General features: G+C 53.2%; 2 protein-coding genes across 3 annotated transcripts in view; one reads left to right on the forward strand and one right to left on the reverse strand.

Moving 5' to 3' along the window:
• Positions 1–23302, reverse strand: part of TSPAN32 (tetraspanin 32) — a 37286-nt gene extending 13984 nt beyond the window's left edge. Inside the window, exons 1-5 of one of the 2 annotated variants that reach the window (XM_040608865.1) lie at positions 19269–23302; positions 16485–16773; positions 14326–14440; positions 12920–13017; positions 5862–5936 (exon numbers count right to left, since the gene is read on the reverse strand). In XM_040608865.1, the coding sequence (XP_040464799.1) occupies positions 5862–5936; positions 12920–13017; positions 14326–14440; positions 16485–16550 (354 nt within the window). In that variant the 5' untranslated portion in view covers positions 16551–16773; positions 19269–23302. The remainder of the gene's footprint in view (positions 1–5861; positions 5937–12919; positions 13018–14325; positions 14441–16484; positions 16774–19268) is intronic. The other variant, XM_040608864.1, reaches the window with a different exon arrangement.
• Positions 23303–24378: 1076 nt separating this feature from the next.
• ASCL2 (achaete-scute family bHLH transcription factor 2) lies at positions 24379–25816 on the forward strand. Its single transcript, XM_040608705.1, has 2 exons — positions 24379–25084; positions 25193–25816. The coding sequence occupies exon 1, from the start codon at positions 24561–24563 to the stop codon at positions 25071–25073; it is 513 nt and encodes a 170-aa protein (XP_040464639.1). The 5' UTR covers positions 24379–24560; the 3' UTR covers positions 25074–25084; positions 25193–25816.
• The last annotated feature ends 995 nt before the right edge of the window (positions 25817–26811 follow it).

Here is a 26811-nt window from a genome sequence, read left to right on the forward strand (position 1 = left end):
CTACAGCCGCGTGAAGGCTGGATGCGCCCCAGCAACGGTGACCATCTGAGTGGCCTCAGGTATCGCAGCTGACGCTGCTGGAGACAGGAGCTCCAGCTAATGCTGTGCCATGGAGAGCGGCAGAAAGGAGGCTGTGCGGGTTCAGCGTCAGGGCAGCAATAAATTATAAACCCCATGAGCATGAATGCCTGCATGGTGCCCCAGACAAAGGAGAGCAGTGTCTCGCTGGGGGAGCAGGCCGTTACTGTGCGATGAGAACATAAACACTGGGGAAGAGTCACCATATTAAGAACACTAAGGAAGGGGGAGGGGTTTTCCCCCTTTTATGTTTTTCCCCATGGACTTCAGAGGCTGGGAAAAGCTCTGTGCACATCTTAAAGTGATTGTGCCTGGTAGAACAACGGCAAGAGCAAGGAGGACATCAAGTTATTCAGTGTCGTCACAACCAAATCACTGCTGTTTGAAAAGGCTCTTGAAAGACCCTCGTGAGTGGCTACAGCCCTGATCCAGCCCCACTGAATCAAAAACCAAAACCCTGTATGCTTCTGGTCTGGTTTCAGAAGGCACCTGAAAACACCTTCAGCCTGTGTTTGAGTCCCATTAAAATCTCTAGGGCTTAAGCCTGCGTGTAAGTAATTACCTTCAGGTGGGGCGGGCAGACCCTGTAAGGGTTTGTCCCAACACTCACCAGCGGTGACAGAGACAAACACACCCTGGGAAACCCAGCGGCTTGGTTTGCCATGGGAAGGAGCCTCACAATCCCACTTCAGGAATTACCTGGGAGCACCAGGTCCCTCCTCACAAACCCGCAGGAACTGGAGAGGCACGTGCTGGCTCTGGGCACGTGAAGGCAGCTTTGCGTCCTGGAGAGCCCGGCAAAGCCGTGCCTGCCTTCGCAAAGGTGCTGGCTGGGAAGAAGACTTACAGGCAAGAGAAGACCCGTGCCCATCCCATAGGCAAGGAAGGGAGCATGGAAGCTGCTCTTTTCAAGAACAGGCCCCAGATGTAGCAATGTTTGTTATTTAACAGCTGCAGCTATTTATTCCATCTTTGCACCCTGTTAGAATATCAGCATCTTAAAAGGTACCACCTTGCTTACTAACAAAATGTAAAAAACCTCGTTTCCTCTTCCCAGCTGAGGATGGGAGAGCAAACAGGCTCCTCTGAAGAAAGTTTCAAGCAGAGCAAGACTGGAGAGTGGGAACATGCATGGGTGCCGTGTGTTCCCTGCCTGTAAAAAGCACAGTCTTTACGTTTATTCTCCAAGCACCAGCAGTGCAATGCAAAGAAGCTAATGTCATGCCTTTCTACACAGGTGGAGCCGAAAGCTGCTGGTGAAACCTGCTCTTGAAATCACCCAGGGACCTGAGAAACCATTTGATAACTAAGCGATTGCCATATCACCGCAGCCAATGCAAATCCAAGTAAACCCTTCATTCACAGGACATGGGAAATGGGGCATTTATGCCAGAAGTACGGGCAAGTATTTGTACCAGTTTCAAATTTTCCCCTGAGCTGGGAGATAATAATTCAATTTGTTCTAAGTTATGGATTTTTTTTAATGTTATTTTAAGTCTATGTGTGAACAAATAACTGTAATTAAAAAGCTCGTTCTGCTGCAAAACTCCTTTCACATTGCAGCGATTTTATTTTCGTGCATCCTGACCGGCTTTCGGGGCCGGTGTTGCAGGGCTGCTGCAAGGACCTTCTCAGCTGCTGCAGGGAAGGGGAACAGCAGAAGGTGATGTGACTTTGAAACTCCTCCATCCTTTTTCACAGTGGGGTCGAGAATGAAACCCCAAACCCATTTTTGCAGAACTTGTCAGGGAAACACTTTGGGAACGGGTAGGTTATTAGTTCCTCATTAAAAGAACTTTAACACAGACAGGGATGCAAAGCAGCCTGAGAAGACAGTACGGAGGAGGCCTGGACCTCACAGAAGCCATTCACTAGCTCATAGATGGGTCAATAGAGCAGGAGTAATTACGATGCTGAACAAAGGGATCAACCTTTCAGGATAAAGCACAATCAATCTTAGAACCATGACTTTAGCGTGGCTGGTATACGTTACGTTAAGAATAAAGACTATAGTAACACCAAGTCTATCTGGCATGCGGGCAACTTGAAATTAAAGTATGTGGCATCTGTCTGATAGGATTCGTTCAGGAGCTACAGAAGGTCATGAAAGCAGAACAGAATGGGAAATGAGAAGATTCGCATATTGTTTACAATGCCCAGGTCTGGGAATATCAAATTTACAAATAACTCTTCTTTTTTCCCTGTCCTGCGTAGCTTCTCTGTAAGAAGGGCTGTAAACAGGGCTCTGAAGGAGTCACGAAGGCAGAAAGGGCACCTTGCTTTCACCATGTTCAAACCACAGTTCTGTCTACTGCCTCTGGAAAATAACCATCAAAACAATTTTTCAACTGAACATTGGACTTTTCCATTTCAGATCATTTTCTGCAAGAGGTGTCTGCTTTATGAAGGAAATGTAGATATTATTGTTATTGTTGTTATTATTGTTATTATTGTTATTATTGTTGTTGTTATTATTGTTATTATTACTATTATTATTATTATTATTATTATTATTATTATTATTATTATTATTATTATTATTATTATTATTATTTTGATCTTGAGGAGCAAACCACTGAGAGCATCTGCTGTGGTTTGTGCAGGAGAGGCCTCGCACCCCCTGGCTTGCAGAGGGAGGGGAGGGCTGTTTCCAGCGCTGTGCGTTCAGCACCTCACCCATAGGGAGGGAGAGGATGGGATCCACGGCATTTCCAAACTGAACAACCTGATTTTCTGTCTGGCATTGGAAGGTCAATGTATTTTGCATAGGAAAAATAGAAATTTTTGGTTTAGCCATGCACGTGGGACAGTTAGCCCCTTGGTGCTGTCAGGGGCACTGATTCAGGCATGTGTAATGGGCATATTCATCCATACCCAGTTTTACGTCCCCAGGTTCTCTTCCTTTCTTGATAGCTGGTGTACATCCCATCAGGCTTATGAGACACCCGTCAGATAGGCTGAGTTTGATTTTCCCCCTGTATTATGACAATTAACTATTCCTGACGGTCCTGACGCAGCAGGCTGGGGGAGGACACCTGCCTTGCTTTTGCTCCGTACTTTGGGCAAGTCAGAAAAATAAAGGGCTCTATAATGGGAATTCAGGAGTCTTCCCTGGCTCCACTCAGTCTTCTGTACAACTGCACTACCCGTCTTTCTGTCCGGGATGGGAGGGGTGCTCACATCTGCATTTCTCCACTGGTGAGATGGGACCTTTCAAGCAAAACTGAATTTCCATATGTTTTGTAAGTGACACTCCTAATTAAATCTTTCCTCATTTACATTCCCTGTTTCTTTTTGCATTTTAGGAAGCAGAGAAAACCAAGATGATCTAATGGTATTCTAACTTTTCTCCCATCAGAAACACTGCTGGTTTTCTTTACCCAAGAAGTAAACATTTTACAAAAAACCCCACATTCTGCCTAGTGGAAGCTCTTTTGCTTGAAGAAACCGTAACACATGGGTGCATGTATGGGGGTGGGTGGGGTGGGGGTGGCACTCAAAGCGAAAAAACAGGAAAATAATTTGAAGTAAAAACCGATCTAGACATTAAGATATACAGATAAAGTAATTCTTTAAATATTCTCAGCAAAATGTTTTTTTGAATGGCACATCACCCAATATACAACATTTTCTTGCAGCCTTTTCACACCCCACTCCATGTGTGAAGATTAAAAAGTGTAACTAAATTATCTGTTTGGATAATGCAATTTCATAAGACCAACTAGACCCAGTTTCTGGTGCCATTTCTCCTTTACTTTCTCACCATAAACTTCTGCAGAAGGAGGAGGAAAGCGTGCTCACAGCCTCCCTGCCGTGTTGGTCATGAAAACGAAACTATTTCCATATTAAGTTGTTAGTGGGAATACAATAGGTTTTGATAGTTTTGCCTGAAATCAGGGAAAATATATACAGAGGCTGTGGAAAGACCCTTTCACGGATGTCTCAGCTCTGATTGACTCCGCTTCAGCCAGGTAAGCGTAGGGACAAAAGATGCCGCTGTGCCACCAGCACTGGCCCTAACGTTTCCAAAGCAGCTGGACAAATCCACAGAGGAAAAGTCCACTGAGCATTAATGGCAAAGGCACCAGCGGGTGCCACCCGCAGGCACCCGAGCCACAGGCTGTTTGGCGTCTGGAAAAGCATCGCTTTGGGCTCGTGGCTGTTGGTGCTCCTAGCGTGGCCGGCAGCGGGTGCCTGTCTGAGAGCAGGTGCCTCAGCCCGATCCAGTGGAGCCATCGGCACGCGCCAGAGGATTTTCAGCTGCTGTGGCCACTGGTCAGCTCTGGACAAACTCTCTAGGGAAGCGGGACCTTACCCCTTACCTTAACCTGGCCTTTGCCTTTCGACTTCTGCTTCCAGAAGGACTGGGGTTTTAATTTTTGTACAAGACACTGAACCATGATGGGACAGGGCTTCTTGTCCCTGAGAAGTGCAATTGCCACAGTGCCAGCATGGATCGAGCTTCCGGGGTTTTGAGGGAGTTGTGCTCCTCCAGCACAGAGCAAAATCTGGCCAGCCTTCTGACACACTGCTCTTTGATCCCCCACAACATCTGTAACCTTAAAGAGGTGAGATGGCAGCATCAACGTGTCCCTAATCCACCAGGATGATGTTTCACGTTGTTCACATCCCCATTGCTGGGCAGAGCATCGCAGGCTGTGGCAGATGCCTGGGGCTGGGGAGGAATGAAACGGAGATGGGGACCGACCCACTGCATGAAACATCCATCAAAGTCCCAAATGCTTATCTGAATTACTGTTAGATAATTTGGACACTTGCCTAAAATGTCAGTGTTCTGCTTTCAAAACAAAGAAGTCTGCATTTCTTTGCACTCCTAAGTCTCTTAGATTTTTTTTTTTTTTGGAGTGCAGGGATGCAGGAAGGGGAATTAAGACCAATTGCAAATTCCCCTGAACGGGAAGAGGAATAAATATATGAAATGCAAATTATATTAGATTAGGAATGGGTTAAAAAAAAAAATGTCTAAACTTCTTTAGGCTACCAAATATGAAGTTCAATTTCTTGTTTTTCTTTCAGTTCAGCAGCCTGCCAGCCCAGCCCCAGGGGCAGGTACCTGCTGCGATGCACAGGGCTGTCCCTCAGCAGCTCTGCACGCCTCGACTCAGCTTCCCCAGCACCCCGTATCTCCAACCCCATCCATGCACCTCTGGGTTAACAATGCAAACCCCAGCTTTCTTGCAAATTTGACCCCATACAATCTTCCCTTTCTGCTCCAGCGTGACAGCAACACAAACCACTGTTTTCCACACTACTGCTTTTACTGTACCACTGCTGTTGGTTAATAAACACATCTCCTGGGTGTTTCTCCTGGCCATCGCCAGGGAAAACCTGCACAGTCCCAACCTGCCACGGCCTCTGAATAGAGGCTCTGAACTGACGTTAACAGGAATTAGAGCTGGCTGGAAATAACTTTTCGAAAGTCAAGCATCTCATTTAAAACAAAACAAAACAACACCCCCTGCAAAAAAATCCCAAAGCTATTTAAAACAAGACTTGCATTTTGTTTTGCCTTCAGGACAAAGCGTTTGCCCTGCGTGAGGGTTTCCATGGCTTCTCCCTCCAGATGACCTCATCAGGGAGGCAGCAGAGGAAGGCAGCCCCGTTCTTGCAAAGAGTGGACGCGACAGAGCATGCATCTGATAGACCTCAGCACGGATGGCTTAATTACCACCAGATGTCCCTTTTAAGGGGGAAATAGTTGCTACAGGAAAGATCCCTATCTGACGAGATGCTGGTGGTATTTCCTAGCAGCCACCGCTTACCTCCGTGCTGTGCGTGTATCTCCAGCAGGCAGCTGGGATCAATCCGCAGAAGGCCAGAGCAAAACAGAAAAATCCCTGAGGATAAAGAGAAAAAAGAGCATCAGTTACAGCATGGGGAGAAAAATAACCATTTGACAACATCGTCGAGATGTATTTAATATGCTCGTTTGAGCAAGTTTAGTTGAAGTTAGGGCTAAACATCACCTTCTTTTAATATCCCTCATAATGCTGGTTACTTAAAAGAAATTAGATAGATAACAATGTGATTCCCCACTGGGAGCCCTCTGATTACACTGTGGCTATTCGAAGAGGTTGACCAAAAAGCACCTAGCTTCCTGCGGAACAGTTAACCTGTTCTGCCCAAATTCCCCTTGGGGGGGAGGTGGGAGGGGAAGGTGAGAAAACCATTATATTTACAGTATGCTCCTCTTCTGCAGCAGGACCGTGCCCCAGATAGCACGTCCTTACTCACAGGATTCCATCCCCTGCATGTAAAACTTGGCTATCGGCTTCAAAGAGGGGAAAACCCACACAAATAGCCCATGAAGAAGTGAGTAACCAGGAGTCAGAGCAACCTGCTGTGGAACGGGAGCTGGACCCCACTCTGTTAGAAGGGTGGCAGCTGCACGCCAAGCCCTCCTGCCATCAGCTCCAGCGAGTTAAGACAAAAGGACGACAGAAATACAGTCAAGGCCAACAACTGACCCTGAAGTGTCTAAACAATAACGGCAACGATGCAGGAGGCGGCTTGACTCTTCTTTTCTTCCCTAGGCTAGCAGAGCTGGAAGTTACATGCATTGTCTCTTTATTTGAATAAATCTGGTCAAAAAAAAAAAAAAAAGAACAAAACCTGATGTAAACAGCGCTTGCCTGTTGTGACAGCTGGACCAAAGGATCTTGTTCGCATTAAAAAAAAAAAAAAATTAAAAAAGGAAAAGAAAAGTGCCTGTAAAGCGTTTGAAGGCCAAATGGGCTCATCAAATATGAATTCACAGCTTAGTCTTGGAATGGCGAAAGATGATGAATAAGCACCAGTCGAAAATTATTGCCCTTTTTTCCGTGAAACTGTCCCTCTTCCAACACGAAGTTATGCAGCAGGGGAAAATTACCCAACTGACTGCAGCTTATTTTGGTTTCTAATTTTTTTCTGTGAGTGTTTTAATAGTATGATGTAGCTGAAATCACTTCAAAAAGATTAAATCTTTCATGAAAGTTTACTAAATTCAGGCTTAAGGAGAGGAAGAAGAGTTTTGCTGCTACCAGTTCTGCTTCACCAAAAAACTTGCTTAAAAGGTATGGTTTAAAAAAAAAAAAAAAAAGAAAAGAAAAGAAAAAAGCCCCAGACTTCTCCATATGCAGCAAGAAAGGAAAATGTGTTACTTCAAATCCTGGAAATGAAAGTGAACATGCCAATAAACTGCCTTTTGCTGGTTCTTGTCTGTCTGCTGCCTGCTGTGTTTCTCTGCGCGCGGCAGGATGATGCCCTGCCTGGGGGCTCTGCTCCAGGAACAATCCTGCCATTGGCATTGCACCACTTTTTTGGGGCTGCCTTCTTTTAGGCTCTGCATCAGATGCTGGGGAAAATCCTGGTACAGCTCTTACGAAAAACCTTAAATTATGTATGTCCAGTCTCTCCTCTTTTATTTTTCTGGCAGCTGCCTGGCTGTATAGGTGGTGAGATCACTCACTGCCTTGCCAGGAGCTGAAACGAGATAACAGAAGACCCTAAAGGAGATGAGAGGAAAGTCTGATCAAACGCTGACATGACAAGGGGGATACAAGCAGCAAAGATGGGGAAGGGCGCGCAGGGCGAGATGCTGCGGACCAAAGCACAGCGTAGCCAAGCCTGGATGTGGCTGGAACAGCACAAACTGGAGGAGGATGAGGTGAGGTTACATGGGCGTTTCAGGCTGCTCCTCACTGGGACCGGACCCTGCATTTTGCACCTCTTCCAACAACTTCCCCCCCAAACAAACAGCGTAACAAAGTCAACATTTTCACAAAAAATCAAGCTCAAAGTCAAGAAAAAAAAAAAAAAAAAAAGAGAAAACTATGGCAGATGAAAACCCCAGCGCTGATAGCAATGTGAAAGCTCTTCTGCACATTGTTGCAGTAAGGGGTTTAATTGGGAGGACCTACCACGAACCTGGAGAGTGAGAACAACAGCGTGCCGGTGGCACCACCCCGGCTTCTCCCTCTGCACTCTCCCTTCCTTCCCCCACCCGCTCCAGCACTTCCAACATCTCTCTGGGGCCAGAAACCCCAGCAGATTAAAATCCTCTTTCTCATCTTCCCTTCCTCAGCCTCACCCCACACCTCAGTCCTTCACCTCCAGCATCAGCTCCCCCTTTATTTCTGCCTAGCTTCTCGGGGAATACTGAGACACGGCCCCTCGGGAAGCTCCCCCTCCATCCAGCCGGTGCAGAGCAATTACATGGCTCCAAGAACATCTTATAAATCAATTATAGGCTGCTTTTCCCCTTCCCAGCCAAAAGGCTTTTGGAAGAGCAACTTTCTAATTACATTAGAAGACATTTGGAGGAAAAAAGGAAAAGGCAACGTGGATTTTGCATACAAAATGTGGAAGGGTCGAGGCTGCTTCACCATGTCCTGGACCTTTGGAGCTACTCGGAGCTGGCTGCTGGCTACTGCCTGCTCCCTTTGCAAGACGCAGGCCCACCAGCCCCGCGGAGGGCTGTCACCGGCCAGACATCAATTACTGTTTTATGAATGACCTTGTTTCCATCCTTGCTGCAAGGAACCATTTGTCTTCAAGAAGCTTGGCAGAACCCGCAGAAACTGCATCTTGTCTGTTGCCCGGTGTCTTTTAATTCACGTTTTTGATATTTCCCCTTTAGTTAAGGTGGTCCGCTTCGGACGGGGAGGGGTCCTTTAGCTCAGACTGGGTTCGGTAGCTCTGCCAAACCCCTGCATCGCCAGGGAGGAAGCCGACCTTGCCCTGCTCAGCTCTGGCTGCCTTTGGGTGCTGCCCTGGCCACGGCAAGGCCAGCTCCCCGCGAGACTTTGCAGCCCAGGGGTGGGGAAGGGGGAAGCTGATTTCAGATTGAATCCATCAGGTTGCATCCTTCCCTCCCTGACCCAGTTCATCTAAAAGCACACGATGCTTCTGCATTTCCACATAGCAAACATGAGCCAGTGTTCTCAGCCCAGAAGAGGAATCCATCCCCCGCTCCAGCTGCGCACATTGGCCCTGCCCGCCTGCTCCTCGGGGACCACTGGATGCCTCGCTCAGGAGTGCTACCAGAGACGGATTCATTGCAAAAGCAGGATGCTGAAGTGTGCTGCCATGTTATTAAGGACCCTCTACACACCTGTCTACCATGACACACCTGGGAACAGTAAAGCAAACAGCCTGTGCTGTGTGCTGGCCCCACTGGCACACCGCTCGGTGAAAAACTGGGTTATATCAGGCATTCACTAAGACTTTTTTACCACAGAAATTGTTTGCAAGCAGTGCTTGGAACAGCTGCTCCATCCTGAATATAAATTTTGCCCTACATGAGTGTTTTTTAGTCTGGAGCGTTCAAGTGTAAGAATTTCAGCTGCGATATTCTGGTCGACATGTTGCTCCTCACTTTTTCCCCCCTCCCCTCCCTCCGTCTGACCCAATAACAGTACACGGTACCTTAAACCCCACCAGAGCCAGTCCTTCCTTTGCACAAGCAGTACCAGCAACTGCAGTTTTCCTTCCTTCTCCTCTCCTTCAACAGCAACATGGCCTTCTGCAGCTGCGAGAGCTGCAGGATGTTTACATTCAGGACTGACTGCGTGACAGACTGCGGATTACCAAAAAGCAGCGTGTGCCAGGACTGGAGGACAGTCAATAAACCTGCCACTACTCTCTCTGTTTAAGAGGAGCTTTGGGGATAATAGTCCAGGATTTTAGAACATATTTTTTTTATCCTTAAGGTCTCAGTTACTCTCTAGAAAACAGCCTCCTCGCAAGCATCTGTGGATGCACAGCGGCGTCTGTCTTGTTGGTAATGCTGGTAACAAGTGCAGCAACGCGACAGGCTCCTGAGATACAAGTGCTTTAACCAATCTGACCTGTTCTGGTTTCTAACCACTGTGCACCCACTATCATTATCAGGACAGCACCAGTAAGGCCTGCAAAGACTGAGATCGCTCCTCTGTATACACAAAACTCCAGATAGCCAGGTAGGGTGAGCATTTATAATTTCAATAGACAAAAAAAACCAACAACAACCCAACCAAAATAAAAGCCACTAGGGAAACCAAGAGACAAGAAGGAGATGGGATCCACCAAACAGGTCAGTGACCAGGGCAATGCTTCTCTAAGCCTGTCTGCATCCCGGCTAGCATCCCCCCAGGGTAGCTGGTTTACCAAGGGTCATTGCAGTGGATTAGCCACATCAATGCAGACATCCCTCGAGCGTGGCCTGGTTTCCTATACAGCCACAGATGTCAGGCAGCAATACTCTGGTGTGTTCCCTCTTTGATTAAATAGTGAATTAAATGATCTTCTAAATAAGACACATGCTTTGCAGGAGAGGAAAAGTCCTTTAAAATCAATAGTGGGAGAAAGTGAAAAATCCTCTCTATTAACGAGTAGGAAAAAAGCCACAAGCTGGGGGGGGGCAGTTGCTGCAAGCTACAGCCCAGTGAGGATCAGCAGGGTGGGATGCGACAGCCACAAGTTCCAGAGCCCCACAGGGCTGAGCCCCACTCCTGCAACTACATCGCAACTACACTGCAACTACAGCCATCAGGGGCTGGCTCTCCCTGCCTGGACCTCTTGCTTGCAGATCAGAAATTAAATAAAAGCCTTGGGAGGGGGTAGGAACTGGTGGGACAACAAGCAGCGGGCTGGCCCTTGCTGTAAGATACTGACGGTTACAAAGCAGGGACAACTTACAGGAGCAAGCAAAGCTCCCCTGTGCCACTAAAGATGATGAGCTGCTTGAACAAAGAGGAGCAGAGAAGGTGGTTGCTGGTGACCAGCTCCTGGGTATTTCCCAGGGCTTCCCTGTTAATTGCTGAAGGCCGCCAGCCCCGCAGCGGTTACGGTGGCAGCTGCCTTACCCAGCACATTTCCCCTGGACCTCCTGGGGCAGAGTGCCACGGCCTGGTGGGGCACGCAGTGGGCAGCAGGCAGAGGGCAGCAGGCAGAGGGCAGCAGGCAGAGGGCAGCAGGCAGGGGACAGGCAGCAGGCAGGGGAAAGCAGTCAGAGGGCAGCAGCAGGCAGGGAGCAGGCAGCAGCAGGCAGCAGTAGGCAGAGGGCAGCAGTAGGCGGAGGGCAGCAGAGGGCAGCAGAGGGCAGCAGAGGGCAGCAGAGGGCAGCAGAGGGCAGCGCAGGCAGCGCAGGCAGCGCAGGCAGCGCAGGCAGCGCAGGCAGCGCAGGCAGCGCGGCCCCCCCCAGCGGCGGAGCGCAGCCGGGCCGGCCGCGGGCGGGGAAGGGCGGAGGAGGAGCCGCCCCTGGCACGGGTAGAGCTGCCGCGGCCCCGCCCCCCGGCCCTGCCCCCGCCCCCGGCCCCGCCCAGCAGGGGGCGCCCCGTTATCCCCCCGCCGCCGCGCAGCGCGCGGGAGCCGCCCCGCCCCCGGTGCCGGGGCAGCGCCTCCGCCAGCGCCCCCGGGGTCCCGGGCCGTGGCTGGCGAGCGCGCAGGGCAGGCTGGCAGCCGCGGCGGGGGGGCAGCCCGCCTGGCGTTTCTGCCGGCCGGAGGGTCCTTTGGTGGGCAGAGCCGGGCTGTGCCAGCCGACCCCCAAGGGGCTGGGGGCGCCCCCGGCAGGGAGGGAGGGAGGGCAGCACCGGGGGCCCCTCGGAGGAGAACGGCAGCTCTGCAGCCCGCTGGGATGTTCTTCAACCATCCCTTCAGGAAACGGCTGGAACGTTACCAGCCTCTGTCGCCCAGCGGCACGGCCCGCGCCCGGGCAGCGCAGGGGTTCCCGCGGGGTCCGGCCCCGAGTGCCGGCAGCCGCGCCGGGCCGCTCCGCACCAGCCCCCTCGTCCCGTCTGCCGCGGGTGCAGAAGCTGCAGGCAGACGTTAAAGGATCCTTCAGGAAACGAGGGGGGAATTCCCGGTTCTCTGCTAGCGGTACCCAGGCGAGCCATCTCACTCGGGCCCCTCGGAGCATCTCGGAAAGAGGAAGACTGTACCGACAAGGTGAAGACGTTAACTTCAGTTGCTGCCTTGCACTAAGTGTTAAGGTTAAGCTTCTCATTTCTGCCATCATAACATTTTCTCTAATCGTATAGATTAATCTCTTTAAAGCTAGTTTATGTACAACAGCAATGCAATTATCTTCTGCTAAGCACAGCAGCACCCTACCTGTGAACTCCTGCCCCTCGCACAGGGGGGGTGACCCCCCAGGGAGCAGTGCTTTCCACCCGTCCCTCCAGCACAGCACCATCCGGACCCTGGGTGCAGGCGGCGGTTTTAAATGGAGCTGAGCTCACGGTCCAGTTTGCTAATGCTGGCATGGCCTGGGCCCAAGCAGGTGCTGCATTGCAGGGGACGGGTCGGAGGCAGGTGGCATCTCAGCTCTTGTGGTTCCCCTCCAACTCCTTCTTGGAGGGTGACGGCCAAAGCCCCTGTGCCTGCTGCCGTGCTTTGTATGCCTCGCACCACCACCATGGTGCACGTTTGCAGTGAGACGGGAAGGAGGGGAGCTAACTTTACTGTCACAAGTCAGAGGAACAATGTGGGACGCAACCTCACACTGCTAAGGTTTCCCCACACAAACTGCATGTTGACTTGGTAAGAAAAAAAAAAATACACTGGGAGTTATCACTGCAATTGCTCTGGCAGATAAGTACCTATCTCCCCTTGACCCTGCTCCAAAAGCTGCATACACAGCACCCTGGCAAAAGAAACAAGGTACAGGAGGATGCAATCCTCAGCTGGAGGAACTCTAAGGTCATGCCTCCTACTAAAATGTCCCCTTGCAGCACCGGGTGGAGCAACAGGCTGTCCTTCCCCAGGCATGCATGCTCCTGGGCTCCCCAGCACCACATTTTCAGGGTGCCAGCCCAAGGCTACAAAAAGGCCCTCCGGGCCAGTCCCTCCCGATACGCACCATGGCGGTGAGGCACTGCGACTCCCGCACCGTGGCGGCTGAGCTCAGCAGGGCGGCGAGGATCAGGGTCATGCTGAGGCAGATCCCAACGTAGAAAGCTGGAAGGAAGTTGGACATGGGAGCTGTGGTCAGACACCAAGACTTCAGGGCTAACAGAGGCCTGGTCTGATGTTTTCACCCAGACTGGGACCAAAAAGTGCATTTTGGGGAGCTGGTCCAAGAAGGCCAGGTTGCAGAACTGAAATTGGTTTATAATTTATTCATTACTCCCCCTCTGTGTATGCTTGGCTGTAAACCTCTGAGTGGTTCCCACGGCTCCAGCAGAGCAAAGCACTCAAAAAGGGTGACAGTCCACCTGGCAGACCGTAAGCTGTCAATTATTGCAGCAGTCTGATAAGGATCTCCCAGCGTTGGGGTGGGGGTGGGGGGAGCTGGTGCGCCGCAGCTGTCCCACGGCCCCTATCGCGACTTTGTGCGCTGCTAATCTGGTGCAACACTTGCCCTCTGGTTTCCTCCTGGCTGAGGCAGGGCCACAGCCAGCACCCTGGGGCAGGGCTCAGGGACCACAGCGCTGCCAAGGGCCTTGCAGCACTCGCTCGGGGCCAGCTGTGCAGGGTAAACGCTGGCGAGCAAACAAAGTGGGAGCATCGCTGGAGGGGCAGCTGCCACCGGAGAGGGCCAGTCTGTAGAACCCCCGGGGTGTGCAGGAAAGGGGCAGGGCTGCACCCCAGCTTTGGACTAACGTGGCTTTTACATCTGCCTTGTTCAATTGAAATTCAGAACCAGGATTTAGACAGGGGTATGAGAGTGTTTAAGTCCAGAGAATACTCAGGAGAAGCAGCAGGGGCATGTGCAGCAGAGGCAAGCAGAGTATTTTAGTAGCTGGGCTGTTCTCATCTCTTTGCTCTAGCTTTGTACCTGAAACTCAGTTTATATTTCTTCCTTGTGTAGGGAAAAAAACCTCACATTTCCTCCAGACCCAGGTATTTCCACACATTTTTCCCCCCAGCCTCAATTTTTGTGCTCTTCTTCAACTCCTGTAAATGTCCCTCTCCCCACGCTCCCAGGGCCCAGCCAGCCCCACGGTACCGTTAGGTCTGTCTGCGGCTGCGCCCCCCTGAGCTGTCACCACAGCGCAGGGAAAGGATGGAGAGACAGTGAACAGAGGGACAGGAATGAACACAGCAGTGCCTGAGCACCCAGTGCTCCCACAGCACCCTTCGGTGCCAGGCGTGTGGATCTGATAAAGAAATAAAGTGCCCGTGGGACTGTTAGTCCTAATCCATCCTCCAAAAACCAGACCCTGCCTCCTCCTGCATTACCTCTGCATTTTTTTCAGTTGCTTTAGGGGATTGTGCAGCTCCTGGGTTCACCAAAGGTCTCACTGGGCTGTGCCCATGACGTACCTGCATGGTGGATGGCCCTGTAGGAGTTACTGTCCAGGGAGATGTCGCTGATGATGGTGAAATGGAGCCCGTAGTGGGTGACTGTGCTCAGCGTGGCAACGGACAACCCCAGCAGCTGGAAAAGAAGCGTTTTAGGAAGGGATTTACCAGGCAGCAGCTCCTGCAGAGCACACACAGAGCTTTGAGGTGTGTGGGGGTACTCCTGAGCCCCACACACATGCACAGAGCATGATCATCTGAAGACCACTGCATGCACCCCAAAACACAAATGAAGGGACAAACCCCATACACTTAACCATACTAAGGATCTTTTTCTCCCTTCCATAATGAGCACACGTGACACCACGCAGCCCATGGTCTCTTGGCTGATGTCCATGGATGAAATTCCTACCATGTGAAGGAAACACGATGCAGCACACCCATGCAGCCCCACCCCCACTCTGCAGAGTACACACGTGCAGTTACGAGTGCAGACCACTTCAGTAGTGGTTTTGGGCAGGGATGATGTTGTCTGCTTTGCTCTTTGCAAGGCTAGTCCCATTGCCGGCTGTTGGCTGTGTTTCCTATCGTGGAGTGCAAGGAGCTGAGTCTTGTACTACCCTTAAGTAATCCGTGCTGGCTTCTGTCTCCGCAACATGCTGCTGGGCCACCCGTGTTTCTGCCCCATCCCTGAGAGCACTGGTATGCCTAAGGCATGGGATGACTACCGACACGCTACCCTCCGTGCTGCCCAGAGCTAGTCCAGGCGGTGGAGTGGGAACATTCCCGAGGGCACCTGGCTCTAGGGCAGGGCTCCCTGCAGCATGGCCGGTGGCAGAGCTGGGACGGAGGCACCAACAGCGAGCGGGACAGTTAAAAACAGCTGCAGCTCCAGTGTAATGAACCTAGAAAATACAAGATGTGAGGCCAGTCCTAGCTCCTAAGGTAAGGTTTCATTATTTTATGCCTTTACAATATGGAAACACAAGGCAGTTATCCCTGTGTTAAATGTGACAGTCTGGTGTCAACATAATCCCCACTTCATGACATTTTCTAATAACTTTTGCTGGAGACTTACAGTTTTGGAGGCTAAATACATCCAAACTGGAGCATTTTCTCCTTATAAGTAACCTAATTCGTGGCAACTACTGATCCTTCATGCTGCCCATTACTGCGTATCTCGACCCACGCCCAGCAAAATGCCGTGTAACACCAGTTAGCTCTGATTTCTGAGAAACACCAGTCTAAAATCCTCCCAACAGCAATAACGTGATTCTAGCCACCCACAGCAGCTGTGCCTTAACACCTCCTCTAAAGATATTTGGTACCAATCCTCCTTTGATTTCCTCCAAACAACGTATATTTTTATTTGGAAGAGAGAACAACCGACAGCCACTACAGCCAATGGTCTTGAAATGTTGAAATTTGGACAAACTGTAAGTTTCACCTGCAGCTCAGAATAAGGGGTTACCTTTTAATTACACTCTTTCCAAGCCACCAACCCTCTTTGAACTAAATACAGATTATTATTATTTTTTAAGCTTGCAAGTTTTGGTAAAGTCAAAAGGCAACAAGCGCGTACAACTTGAAACCATCCAGGAGAAGCATTCCCCAGTTTCCACCATTTCACATTGGCTCTACCATCAGGTGCCAAGAAGCTCCCCTTGAATTTGCTTCAAAGCACAAAGGATCCCTGGCATTGCTTTCACTTTGCAGTGCAGATCCACAGGCTCTGCTGTATGCTTCTGTCGAAGCCGTGTGGTTTCACGTCCTCACTGATCCCACCTGCCACCGACCACCCCCGCAGCAACAAGCGTGGCTGCAGCAGGTCCCTCCTCCCTCTTTTGCTCCAGTAGATGGGAGCAACCATCTTTTTGCTGAAAACCACCCGCTCTGCCGCCGCAGCCTTTCTTTTCTCCTTCCAGGCGGCCACTGGGTTGTGAAAGAGCTGCATCAGCGTGAGAGCCCTGAGAAACCAGAAGTCTATCAGCAGCAGGGGGGCGATGCTGGCAGCCAGCGATAACCGCCCAGCATGCAATGATATCTCGGGCAGTTGGCTTTGCTTGCCCTCCACCCGCGAAAAACAACGTGGGAAAACCCGACCCTCTGCAAGCGGGGCCGGGAAAGGCAGCAGTTCACCACGATTCTGCAGAGATCCCCCCCCAAACCTGCCTGCTCACCATGACGCAGAGGCTGGTCACCAGCAGCTGGCACTTGGTGCTCCTCATCCCGCACCTCAGTCCCATGGCTGCTTGTCCCCAGAGAGAGCCGGCAGCTGGTCCTTCCAGCTCTTGATAAAGCCTGGGTTCCCACCAAAGGGAGGCATGGCCACAGCGGGGCCTCTCGGGAAGCCGAGTTCCCACCACGTGCCGTTGTACCTCCTCCTGCCCCGTTATTAAATCCTGTTTAGAGCAGCCGCCTTCTGCCCTGGTTCTTGGTGCGCTGCCGTCGGCTCCGACACACAGCCGGCTGGGGAAGGGGGAAACGCAGACAGAAAAAACAGCCTGTCACGGAGTTTGGAGCAAAGTTTTTTTTTAAAAAAAATTTTCAAACTATTCAGTCAAGAGTCAGTATCAAAATACTCTGGTTTTCGCTTTCACTGGGATGCAGTTTTGCTTGATGAACGTTGTCACTAACCATTTTTTTTTAAGAACTGCATAAATAGTATCTTGGGGAAAAGTTTAGGAAAATGTGATTTAGAAAAAAATAACTTGTTGTTTAAAAGAGAGACCAACCCCCCAAAAAAACTCTGCATATGAGTCTTCCCTCCCCATTTAAAAACCACCCCATGGCAATAACCTTTGGCTGAGACTCTATAAAAACTTTCATTTGCAGAACAGGGAAAAAAATCCCTTTGGCAATATTTTATTCAGGGAAAAGGTTATATGTAAATATAACCCCCTGCTCAGGAGACCCTCACTGTCCATGGACATTTTGACTCCATCCTTTCCCCTCCCCTAGCACTGAAGACCCCACAGACCCAAGGCTACAGAAGACTCAGGTGACTTCTGGTCTTCAAAACCAGCTGCCTGCTGGATGCATATTTCCCCAAAGCAAATCGCAAAGAAGCCTCAAGAAAAACCTGGCCAAAGGGAGACTGAGCGAGTGCCTTAATCATCCTTAGTTTTGGAGCTAGAGCAGTGGAAAAGAGGTGAAACAGAAGAATGGAAAATGGTTGCACTCCCCCCAGGTGGCAAAGAAAGGAGGGGAAAGTTGACACCATCCCACGCCAGTAACCAGCTACAGGAAAATGACAAAGGAGGAGGAGGAGGGGAGTGAAAAAAGGAAGGAAGATGCATTTTACAGAGCAAAGAGAAGCAAGAGAAAGTGAGTTGCACAAAGCCATGTGCACGTGAAAAAGCGTGTCATGATTTTCTGGCTACATCGCTAGCTGTCTTGCAAGCTTTCTTGCAAAACGACTTGGTTGCAATCTCCCGAGGCACTAGTGGGAGCTGCCACAGCCATTTCTGGGAACAGGCATCCCCTGTGGCTGGTGGGTCCCTGATGCCCAGTGGGAGACACTGGTGTACCCACGGGCACACAGAGACCTTCCTGCTCCAGCCGCCAGCTGGAAACCACCCAAGGAAAACCAACGAGTGGGCAGCAGGGGAGGAGAGCCGTGAGGACTGCGCAGAGGGCAGCAGGCTGGCCAGGCCGCTGATGCCCAGCCCCCCCAGTCCAGCAGCTGGGCACCTGGGGACGGGCCGGGAGGGGAGAGTGCCCTGTAGACACGGCGCTGGGGCTCGGACGGCCCCAGGACGCGGAGCTGTTGGCTCCCATCGTTTCTTCTGGTGCTGTGGGACGGACGGACAGTTGTGTCCACTCCGCTCCTGCGGGTTCAAGGTGGGTGCCCGCTGGTGTAAGGGCTGCAGGGCTGGTGCACAGGCGGAGTTACGGGCCACCTCTGCAAGGGTTGCAGGAGGGTCCGGGGCACGGCTCAGTGTGTAAACCGGCGGGGGGAGCCCGGCCGAGAGCGGCGGAGCGTTAGCAGCCGGGACACAGCCGTGTCACCTGCCCGGGGCACGCCTGGAGCCCGTTTCACAGCGGGGGCAAGAGAAGAGCCACGCAGCCCTTTCCCCTAGACCCCAGGTCGCCCCCAGCCCTACAGACGTGCCACCGAAGCGCCCTGTGCGAAGGCAGAGCTCACGCTAGGGGTCCCCACAGGCCAGCGGAACCCCTTCCCCACGGGCCGCCCGGCGCCAGGGGCTTTCCGAAGGGAAGAGCTGGGCAGTGCCCTCCCAGCTCCACAAAGGTCTCCTCGATCCCCGCAGGAGTCTCGCACCTTCCCACAGGACCACCTGAGAGGTCATCAGATCATCAGCTACACCCCCTGAAAGGCTTCCGAGCCGCTCCACAAAAGATGCTCTACCTCCTGGTGTCTCCTGCCCTAGAGAAGGGCACCTTCGCCGCCCCGCCGAGCTCCCACAGCAGCTCCGTAGCTTTGAACACCTGCACTTAATCCCGGGATTCCCCTGTCTGGCTGCGGGACGCCTGTTCCTGGGTAGTTTGCCCACGTCCTCTGATGCTTCTCCCGCCTCCAGTGCTCAGCACCCTGCGTTTGCACCAGCTCCCTCTGTGCTCGGGCACTGCGCCGGGTTTGCAGGTGGAAGGGGTTTTTGCTGTTTCCCTTTCCTCTGTCTTACTCTTTATCCCACACAGGTATGGCTTGAAAGATTTCTGTCTGGGGCAGAACATACGTGAATTTCTAACATCAAAAAATAAGAGCAAAAGAAGTTACTCCACCCCCGAAAAAAGAGTCAATAGTAGGAGCATTGGTAGAATTTCTAATGTCAAAAAGTAATAAGAGCAAAATAAGTTACTCCACCCCGCAAAAGAAGTCTCTACTAGGAGCGTTAGTAGAGCTGGGACATGAAGAGGTTGGGCTTTGTTCGAGGGAGGCACATCTGGCACATCCAAGGGCGCTACGGAAGCGAGCGCAGGGGGAGCACGCACACCCATCTCACCTGTGGCCATCAGAAGGGAGGCTTCACAGCACCTCACCTCCTACGGGATTCAACCTCCTCTGGGCGCCCTGTCGCTGGCACACACCCGCCTCGGCAGCTCTCTGCCCAGGGAGCCCTGGCGAGCAGTAGGGTGTCTCCCCAGCCCCATCCCAGCGGGAAGAGAGGCAAGGCTGGCGGTGGGCTGGGCAGCAGCATGGCATTTCTGGTGTGACTCGGCCTCCTGCCCGCCCTGCCAGGTTTTATCAGTTGGTCCCCTTTGCAAGAGCACAACTTATCGCTCGCGAACGTGGTGCAAAAACCACAGGTGACCACAGCTGCTGCCTGTGGCTTCCTCCCTTATCTCTGGTTATCAGCCAGAGCATGGAAAGAGGGTAGGGAGGCTGAAAATAACCCGGGGAGCCCGGGTGCCCTCTTCCTCTAGCCTTGTGGCAGCTTGCAGCCTTCTATTAGGCTGTGAAAATACATACCAGCATCCCCAGCTGCATGGGTGTCGGAAGGATGTGCCACCTCATCCAGAAGGAAAAGATTGGTTTGAAAAAGGGAACAAAGCCAGATCATGTGTTTTTGCAGAGCTAAAAACCTCCAGCCCTCTTCCGATCTGGAGGGAAATGCTGCCCATACTGCCAGATGGATGTCCTAAAAGCTGGGGGATTTGATGTGTTAATGCAGCATGGGGGGAACTTGGGAGGCTAAATATAAATGGAGGAGAAGATGCTGAATTCATGCAAGTGTTTTCTTGCTGACCACTTTTCTGGCTCTTGCTCCATCGGTGCAGCTTCCAACGATGCCACAGCAGCACCGCAGCCCCAGCGGCTTCAGCTCTGGCCAGGCAGCAGGTAAGAGAGATCTCCTCCTCGGCTTTGCTGCGCTGCTACTCACACTCCCCCGAAAGGATGGGCTGGAGGCCAGGAAAGATGACATTGCCCTGGGAGGCAAAACTACACCCACCATCCAGGCAGGACACATCCGTGCCAGGTGCCTGCCACCTCTCGGGAGCCTCCTCCTTTGCCAGCCCACACCATGGTTAGGGAAAATACCTCTCCTCCACGGTAGAAAATAGCTCCAAATGTGTCAGATTTACAAGTGTCACTGGCTGAGCCCACTCGGTCCCTCAGCCCGTAACACGGCTATATTCCCTCCAGAGCTTGCTCGTAAATAAAACATGCCCGTATCAAACTGCACTGAAGCTGTAGGAATGACGGGAAGCCAGGGAAACCTCACAGCCCGCGCCTGCCTTCCGGGGCGCATCACTAGGATGCATTGTAAAGGCTGCTTAGCATTCATATAGCACATACGCACCATCAAAGCTAAAAATCAACTTTTAAACCCAGGGCTGTCTCTTTTCAAGAAGGGAAGGAGAGGAGAAAAGGGGGAGGTGCTGGGCTTTGCCAGGCTTCAGATGCTCCATACAGCTCCACTGTGAATGGAAACAAGGCTGGCCGGAGGCTGCCTTGGAAGAAACAAAACTGGAGAGAAATCATAAGGTCTCCAAAGGACTCTGTTATTCACTATTATTTCCAAAGTGTTTCTCAGAAATCCTCCAGTGATTCCCACACATTTTGAAATTAATTATAGGTGAGCAAATAAAAGTCAGAAGAGTCATTAAAAAAGGTTCATCAAGCTCAAGGAAGACTACATTTGAAAAGAGCGTAAGCTGAAGACAGGGAGTTTCCTTCAAAGAATAAACTCAAATAAACATCTTTCCCCCCAGAAAGTGAAACAACTGTACTCCTAGCTCTAAAGCATGCGCGCACACACACACCCCCCCTTAAATTCTTTTTTCTTTTCCCCATGGTATCTAATGGCAAACCATAACTCCCTGGGCGCTAGCTGTGCAAGCAAGGGACCTAAGACACAGCTCCAGCCCTGCTCCCTCTTGCCCGCTCCACACAAAAGCTGTGCAAGCAGAGCCCAGCCCGGCAAACGGGGATTCACAAGCTCGCCAGGAACGGGGCTGCTCAACTGCCCATCGCTGTTTATTTCTGCATTCGCCCTCCCGAGCCTTATTGCAACGGGACCTCTATTGCTTTCCACTGAGCTCCAGAAAGTTTTGGCAAAAAATTTTAAAGAGCTCCCGTCGGCCCCCTGTGACACATGGGTGATGGTGGGACTGACCCAGCACCTCGCCTGCCACGTTCAGCTGACACACGTGCCGGAGCAGGTGGCACCGTTTTGCTCTCACCTTTGGCAGATGCAAGAAATAACGTATAGCATCGGGGCTGGGGGCCCTTCAGCGTAGAGCTCCCCTCTCTCCGAGCAGAGTTCGCCCACCTTGCACCACACTGGCCAAAGCCAGGCAGGGCTGCGAGGTGCCCACGCCAACCACGCACTTACCGCTTTTGCCTTACCTGTGCCAGGAGAGAAGAATTTCTTCTCCCCACCCCCTGGGGACGGGTAGCACATCGCTGGATGCTCTCTCTCCCCAGATTACGATCAGGAAGTTGGTTGTGAACACAGAATGTGTTTAATGATGTCTTGTTCTACTGGATCTTACATAGGCATGAACTTTACAAAGAGATTTCAAATAAGATTACATTTCTCAGAGTACGAGGTATACCTGCCTTCCTTCAGACCATCGGGAAGCCAGCTGCGTGGTTAAGGAAGCGTAAGTAGTTGCTTTGTGCCATGCTCAGGCCTGGCCTGGACGGTCACATCTGGCTGGAAACACGCGTCGCGACCAGCAGCCCGGCAGCCAACCTGGACAAGTCAAGCTGGTCCCCGAGCTGAGTGTGCAACCACTGGGTCTGGAGGCCGCACGCTCTCCCTCGAGACTGGATTTACTGGTGTTTGAACTGTGGGTTACTAATGACAAAAAAATCCCTGTCGTTATTTTTGTACAATAAGAATCCAGTTATTACTCTTGAGCATGGCTCTTCGATATGGGAGGTTTTCTCTTGAAAAGCTTCAAAGACGGCAGCTTCCTCTTTCCTGTGAGAAAGGCTTGCACCAGAAATTAAAGATGGGGTAATAAAAGAACATCGGTATTACTCTGTTGCAGTCATGCCCTTTCTGCCTAAGCCACTGTGAGGGTGACGATGAGGGAAGCCCCCCGTGCCAGCCTCGCCGGTGCTGGACAGGTGCCAGCATTGCATGGCTTGTGCCGAGCGAGCTGCCTGTGCCGGCTGGCACACGCCAGTGTGTGGTACGTGCCAGCAGCTCCCTGCACTTCCCAGGAACCCACCGGGAACGCCACGCGCCTCGAGCCGCTCCTCTTGGGCCCAACCCTTCAGGGGCTACTCACTGTTTTCACCCCAGGCCTACGCCACAGTCAAGAGAGTCTCCAGACTGCTGAATTTGGGCACTGAGCCTGATGCATGCCTGAGTGGGATTGCCAGACCTGCAGAGCGCTCGCAGGCTCCTTCCCATCACTTCCAGGAATTCCAGCCTGGCTGCCTGTGATGTTGCGGTGGGCTTGCTCCTTCAACCTGCTGCTGTTGCAACCCATTGCTGGGAAAAACATTTCTCTTCTGAAGCCTTGCTGCTCCCTAAAGACCCTGTGCGAGTAGAAAAAAGCCTCTGCCATGTCACATCTAGAACTTGCAGACGGCTCTTTGTGTCATTACTTTTGGCTTAGGTAACACCCTGGGAGCAGCACCAGAGCAGCTCAGGGGAGCCAAGGGGATGCAGATCCTTACTCAGAGACCCAAACCGTGCCGCAGAGCCTTGCTGGCACCCGTGCGGTGCCGGCTCTGCCGAACACGTCCCTGCCATTGAGTTGCTGCCAGAGGCACCAGCTTTGAGCATCCTCCTAAGAAGGGGTTGTGTTCCCTGCCCACAAATGGGGCTCTGTAACTGAGCTGCCTCAAACCCCTCTGCCCGCGCACCTCTGGGTGAGGGCAGAGCCCGCAGAAGGCAATTAGCACTTCTGTAATTAACAGCTGCTGCAAACCTTCAGGTGGGCGAGCGGCCTCCACCACCTTCTGACAGTGACACCGAGGGTCCACACGGGCACCAGCTGGGAAGGTGGCACGGGGGGGGCAAGGCGGCAAGGCCCTGAGCCGACCGAGGCAGTGAAAGGGCCTGGCAGAGATGTTTTAGTATCACACTGGGGTTTTGGAGGGGTTGTTGTTTTGCTGGGGTTTTTATTGGCTGGGCGGGAGCAAAGCCCCAGGGACAGCACACCTTGCAAGCCGTGCTGAAGCCAAGAGGGCACCACAGCTCTGGGCGGTGGGTGCATGTCGCACCCCCCCGCATCCCCCCTGTTTAATTAGCAAAACACAGCGGGAGCTGTTTCTCATCCCAAGCGCCCGAGGTACCGAGCAGCAGCTCCTGAAAGCACCTTCCCGCGCCGCTGCCCCCGCCCAACGGGATGCCAGGCCTGCCGAGGGGACCCCGAGAGGCACGGCTGGGACCCCCGAGAGGCACGGCTGGCGACGGCGCAGGCGACCCCGGGTGCAGCCCGCAGCCACACACATTTTGCGTTCTCCTTCTCTCGGCGCCGTTACCCTCGGCACTCGCCTTTATACCCGCAGCCGCCCTGACAGCGTGGACCCCGCCGCCGTCCACTTTGGGTACCAGGGGGTTTGCGCACACCGCCCCGCACCGCTTCGCTCAGGTCCGCCCCGCACCCCGCTCCGCGCCCCGCACCGCGCCTCGCACCACTCCGGCCCGCACCACCCCGCACCGCCCCGCCACGGGCCGGGGCTGCCCCCCCGCCGGCAAAGCCCGCGGGCCCGCGCCGCTCCTGCCGGCCGCCCCCACGGGGTGCCCGGGCCGGGCCGGGGGCTGGCACAGCGCCGCTGGGCGGGGGCGGGGCCGGAGGGCGGCCCCTCCCCCCGCCAATAATGAAAATTAAATTAAAATTAAAAATTAAGCCCAGAGAAGGAGAAGCGGGGGTTTCAGGACAAAAGTTGCGAGGGGCGGCCGGGCAGCGGGGCCGCTCCCGGGGAGGGAGGGGGGGGGGGGGCCTGGAAAAGGGGGGCGCGAGGGGGGGTTGTTTGGCTGCGCCACGCGCCGGGCGCGCGCGGGGGCGGGGGCGCGCGCGGGGGCGGGGGGGTTTGCGCGCGTGGCGCGGCGTGCGCGGCGCGTGCTGCCGGCGGGGGCTCGCGCGCGGCGCGTTGATAAGGGCCGGGCGGCGGCGGCGGCGGGCGCAGAGCGGCGGCGGGCGGGAGGGCGAGCGACCGGCTGACCGAGCGCCCCCGCGCTGCTCGCCCCCCTCCCCCCCCCCCTTTTTTTTTACTCTCCCCGCGTTAAGTTCAGTTTTCCTAAAATTGTTTTAAATTCTTTTCGGTTTTAGAAAAGCCTTACTGTTTTTTGCGCGCGCTCTCCACCCGCCGCCGTGGCCGCCCGGCGATGAACGGCGGGGCCCTGCCGCCGCTGCCCCCCGCCGCCCCCCGCGGCCGCCGGCGGCCCGCCTCCCCCGAGCTGCTGCGCTGCAAGCGCCGCCTGGCCCTGGCCGCCCTGCCCGGCACCGGCGCGGCGGCGGCGGCCGTGGCCCGGCGGAACGAGCGGGAGCGCAACCGCGTGCGGCTGGTGAACCTGGGCTTCGCGGCGCTGCGGCAGCACGTCCCGCACGGCGCCGCCAGCAAGAAGCTGAGCAAGGTGGAGACCCTCCGCTCCGCCGTCGAGTACATCCGCGCCCTGCAACGGCTCCTCGACGAGCACGACGCCGCCTTCCCCGACGGCCGCGGGCGGGCTGCCGGCGGGGAAGGCGGCGGCGGCGGCGGCTACTCCTCGGCGTCGCCCTCCTTCGCCTCCTCCGTGCCCGGCTCGCCGTGCTCCTCCGAGGAGAGCGGCTACGACGCGGCGCTCAGCCCCGAGGAGCGGGAGCTGCTGGACTTCACCAGCTGGCTCGGGAGCATCTGACCCTGCGGGAGGTGAGGGGGCTGCGGGGGTGGGGGCGGGGGGTGGGCACCGCTCCCCCCGTGCCCCTGCGCTGGGGGAGCGGGCACGGACCCACCGGCGCTCTCCGCATCTCTCCGCAGCCGTCACCATCCCCCCGCAAAAAAAAACCCGAACACCCTCCTGCCCCCCCGCTGGCCACTTGGCTCGCCGGGCTCGCCCGCCGGCGGGGAAGCGATGGGTGCCCGGTGGGTGATGGGTGCCCGAGCGGAGGGGACCCGGCCCGGGCGCCTGGGGGAAGAAGAGAGAGTCCAACCACCTGATGCTTCCTTGTTTCTGGAGGGGGAGGGGCTTTTTTATCGTGCCGGATTCTATTTTATATGTAACTTGAACTGACTACAGGAACACTGGTGTATGAAGACTTATTTTTGTACAAGAAACCTTAGAGAAAGGGGTGAGGAGACGGTTCTATTTTTAGCAAGCCCGGTTCCCCCGCTCCCCGACGCTGCCAGCACGTTTGGGGAACATACTCTGTTTAGATAAACAGGTGGGGTTTTACCCTCTCCAAACACTTTAGTAAAAGACTGTAAAGTTCTGTTGTGTCTTAACGTGGTGTCTGAGTTTGCCTGGTGTGAAGGTCCACTTCTCTGAAAACTGAAGTTTTCTTTTTTAAAAAAAATGTATTGAAGGCATTTTTGTATGCACTTGCTAGGATTTCTTAAGTTGTACATATGCAGTTTTTAAAAGAGTATCATATTTTATGTAAATTGACTTTATAAATAAAAATCTATTTATAAATGGCTTCAGAGCTGTAAGACGCATGTGTTTGCCAGAAGCGCCCAAGGTAACTTCTGCCTGAGGGAGTGGGAAAGGGGAGCAAGGAGTGAAATGAGCCGAGAGGCAGCTCTCCTGGAGCAGGTTTTATATGTGGAAGGGAATAAGGAACAGCACGGCGTAACCTCCAGGCTTGCTTTTTCTTCTCCCCATTCAAGTTCTGTGAACTCAAGCACTTGGTGCAAAGGCTGCAGAGATGATGTATGGAGAGATGCAGATGTGTATAGGAGAGGAGGCAGGTTCAGTGCCGATAACTCCTTTCCTGGCCATGCAGAAGGTGCTGCAGGCTGTGCCACCCCTGCCTGCAGCGATGGGAGAGCCATGGAAAGGTAAGGAGGGAGTGGGTATCTGAAGTTTGTTTGTCCTGGCAGCTACTCTCAGGAGTTAGGTTGGGGTGCCTTTATTCAGCGGAGCAGCATCTCTGAGAACAGTGTTGTCATTCAAAAACCACACGTGACCAACAGCATCCCACTCTGACCTACTCTAACTTCAGCTGCACATACGTACACTTTACCTAAAGGCAATAAGCAAAGGTGAGTTGCACCTTAGAAACTGTTGCCACTGCTACAGACTCCTAAGCTCCGTCCGTTACCTTTGGGCTCACGCTGAAAGACCTGCTTCAGTGGAGGTGAGCCAGAGGTAAGCAGATCACTGTGAAACAAAACACAGTGATGATGGCCTGGGGAGAGTACAGCAGGGGCTGTTAGCTTCCCTTACACAGCGCTAGTGACTGTTAGCAGTTAACAGAGCAAAATGGGCTGGCCTATAGAATATGCTGAGTGAACACAAAGCAGAAAGGGTTATTAAAATTGACCTACTTTACAAGGGCTGTGTGTATAATCTCTCTGCCGCGTTAGTACAGGAGATGTAGAAGTCTTCAGGAGTATGATCACTCAGCAGTCCCAAATTCAGTAATTGCAGTTGGTGC

The sequence above is a fragment of the Falco naumanni genome, chromosome 10, assembly GCF_017639655.2.
Source record: "Falco naumanni isolate bFalNau1 chromosome 10, bFalNau1.pat, whole genome shotgun sequence".
Lineage (NCBI taxonomy): Eukaryota > Metazoa > Chordata > Aves > Falconiformes > Falconidae > Falco > Falco naumanni.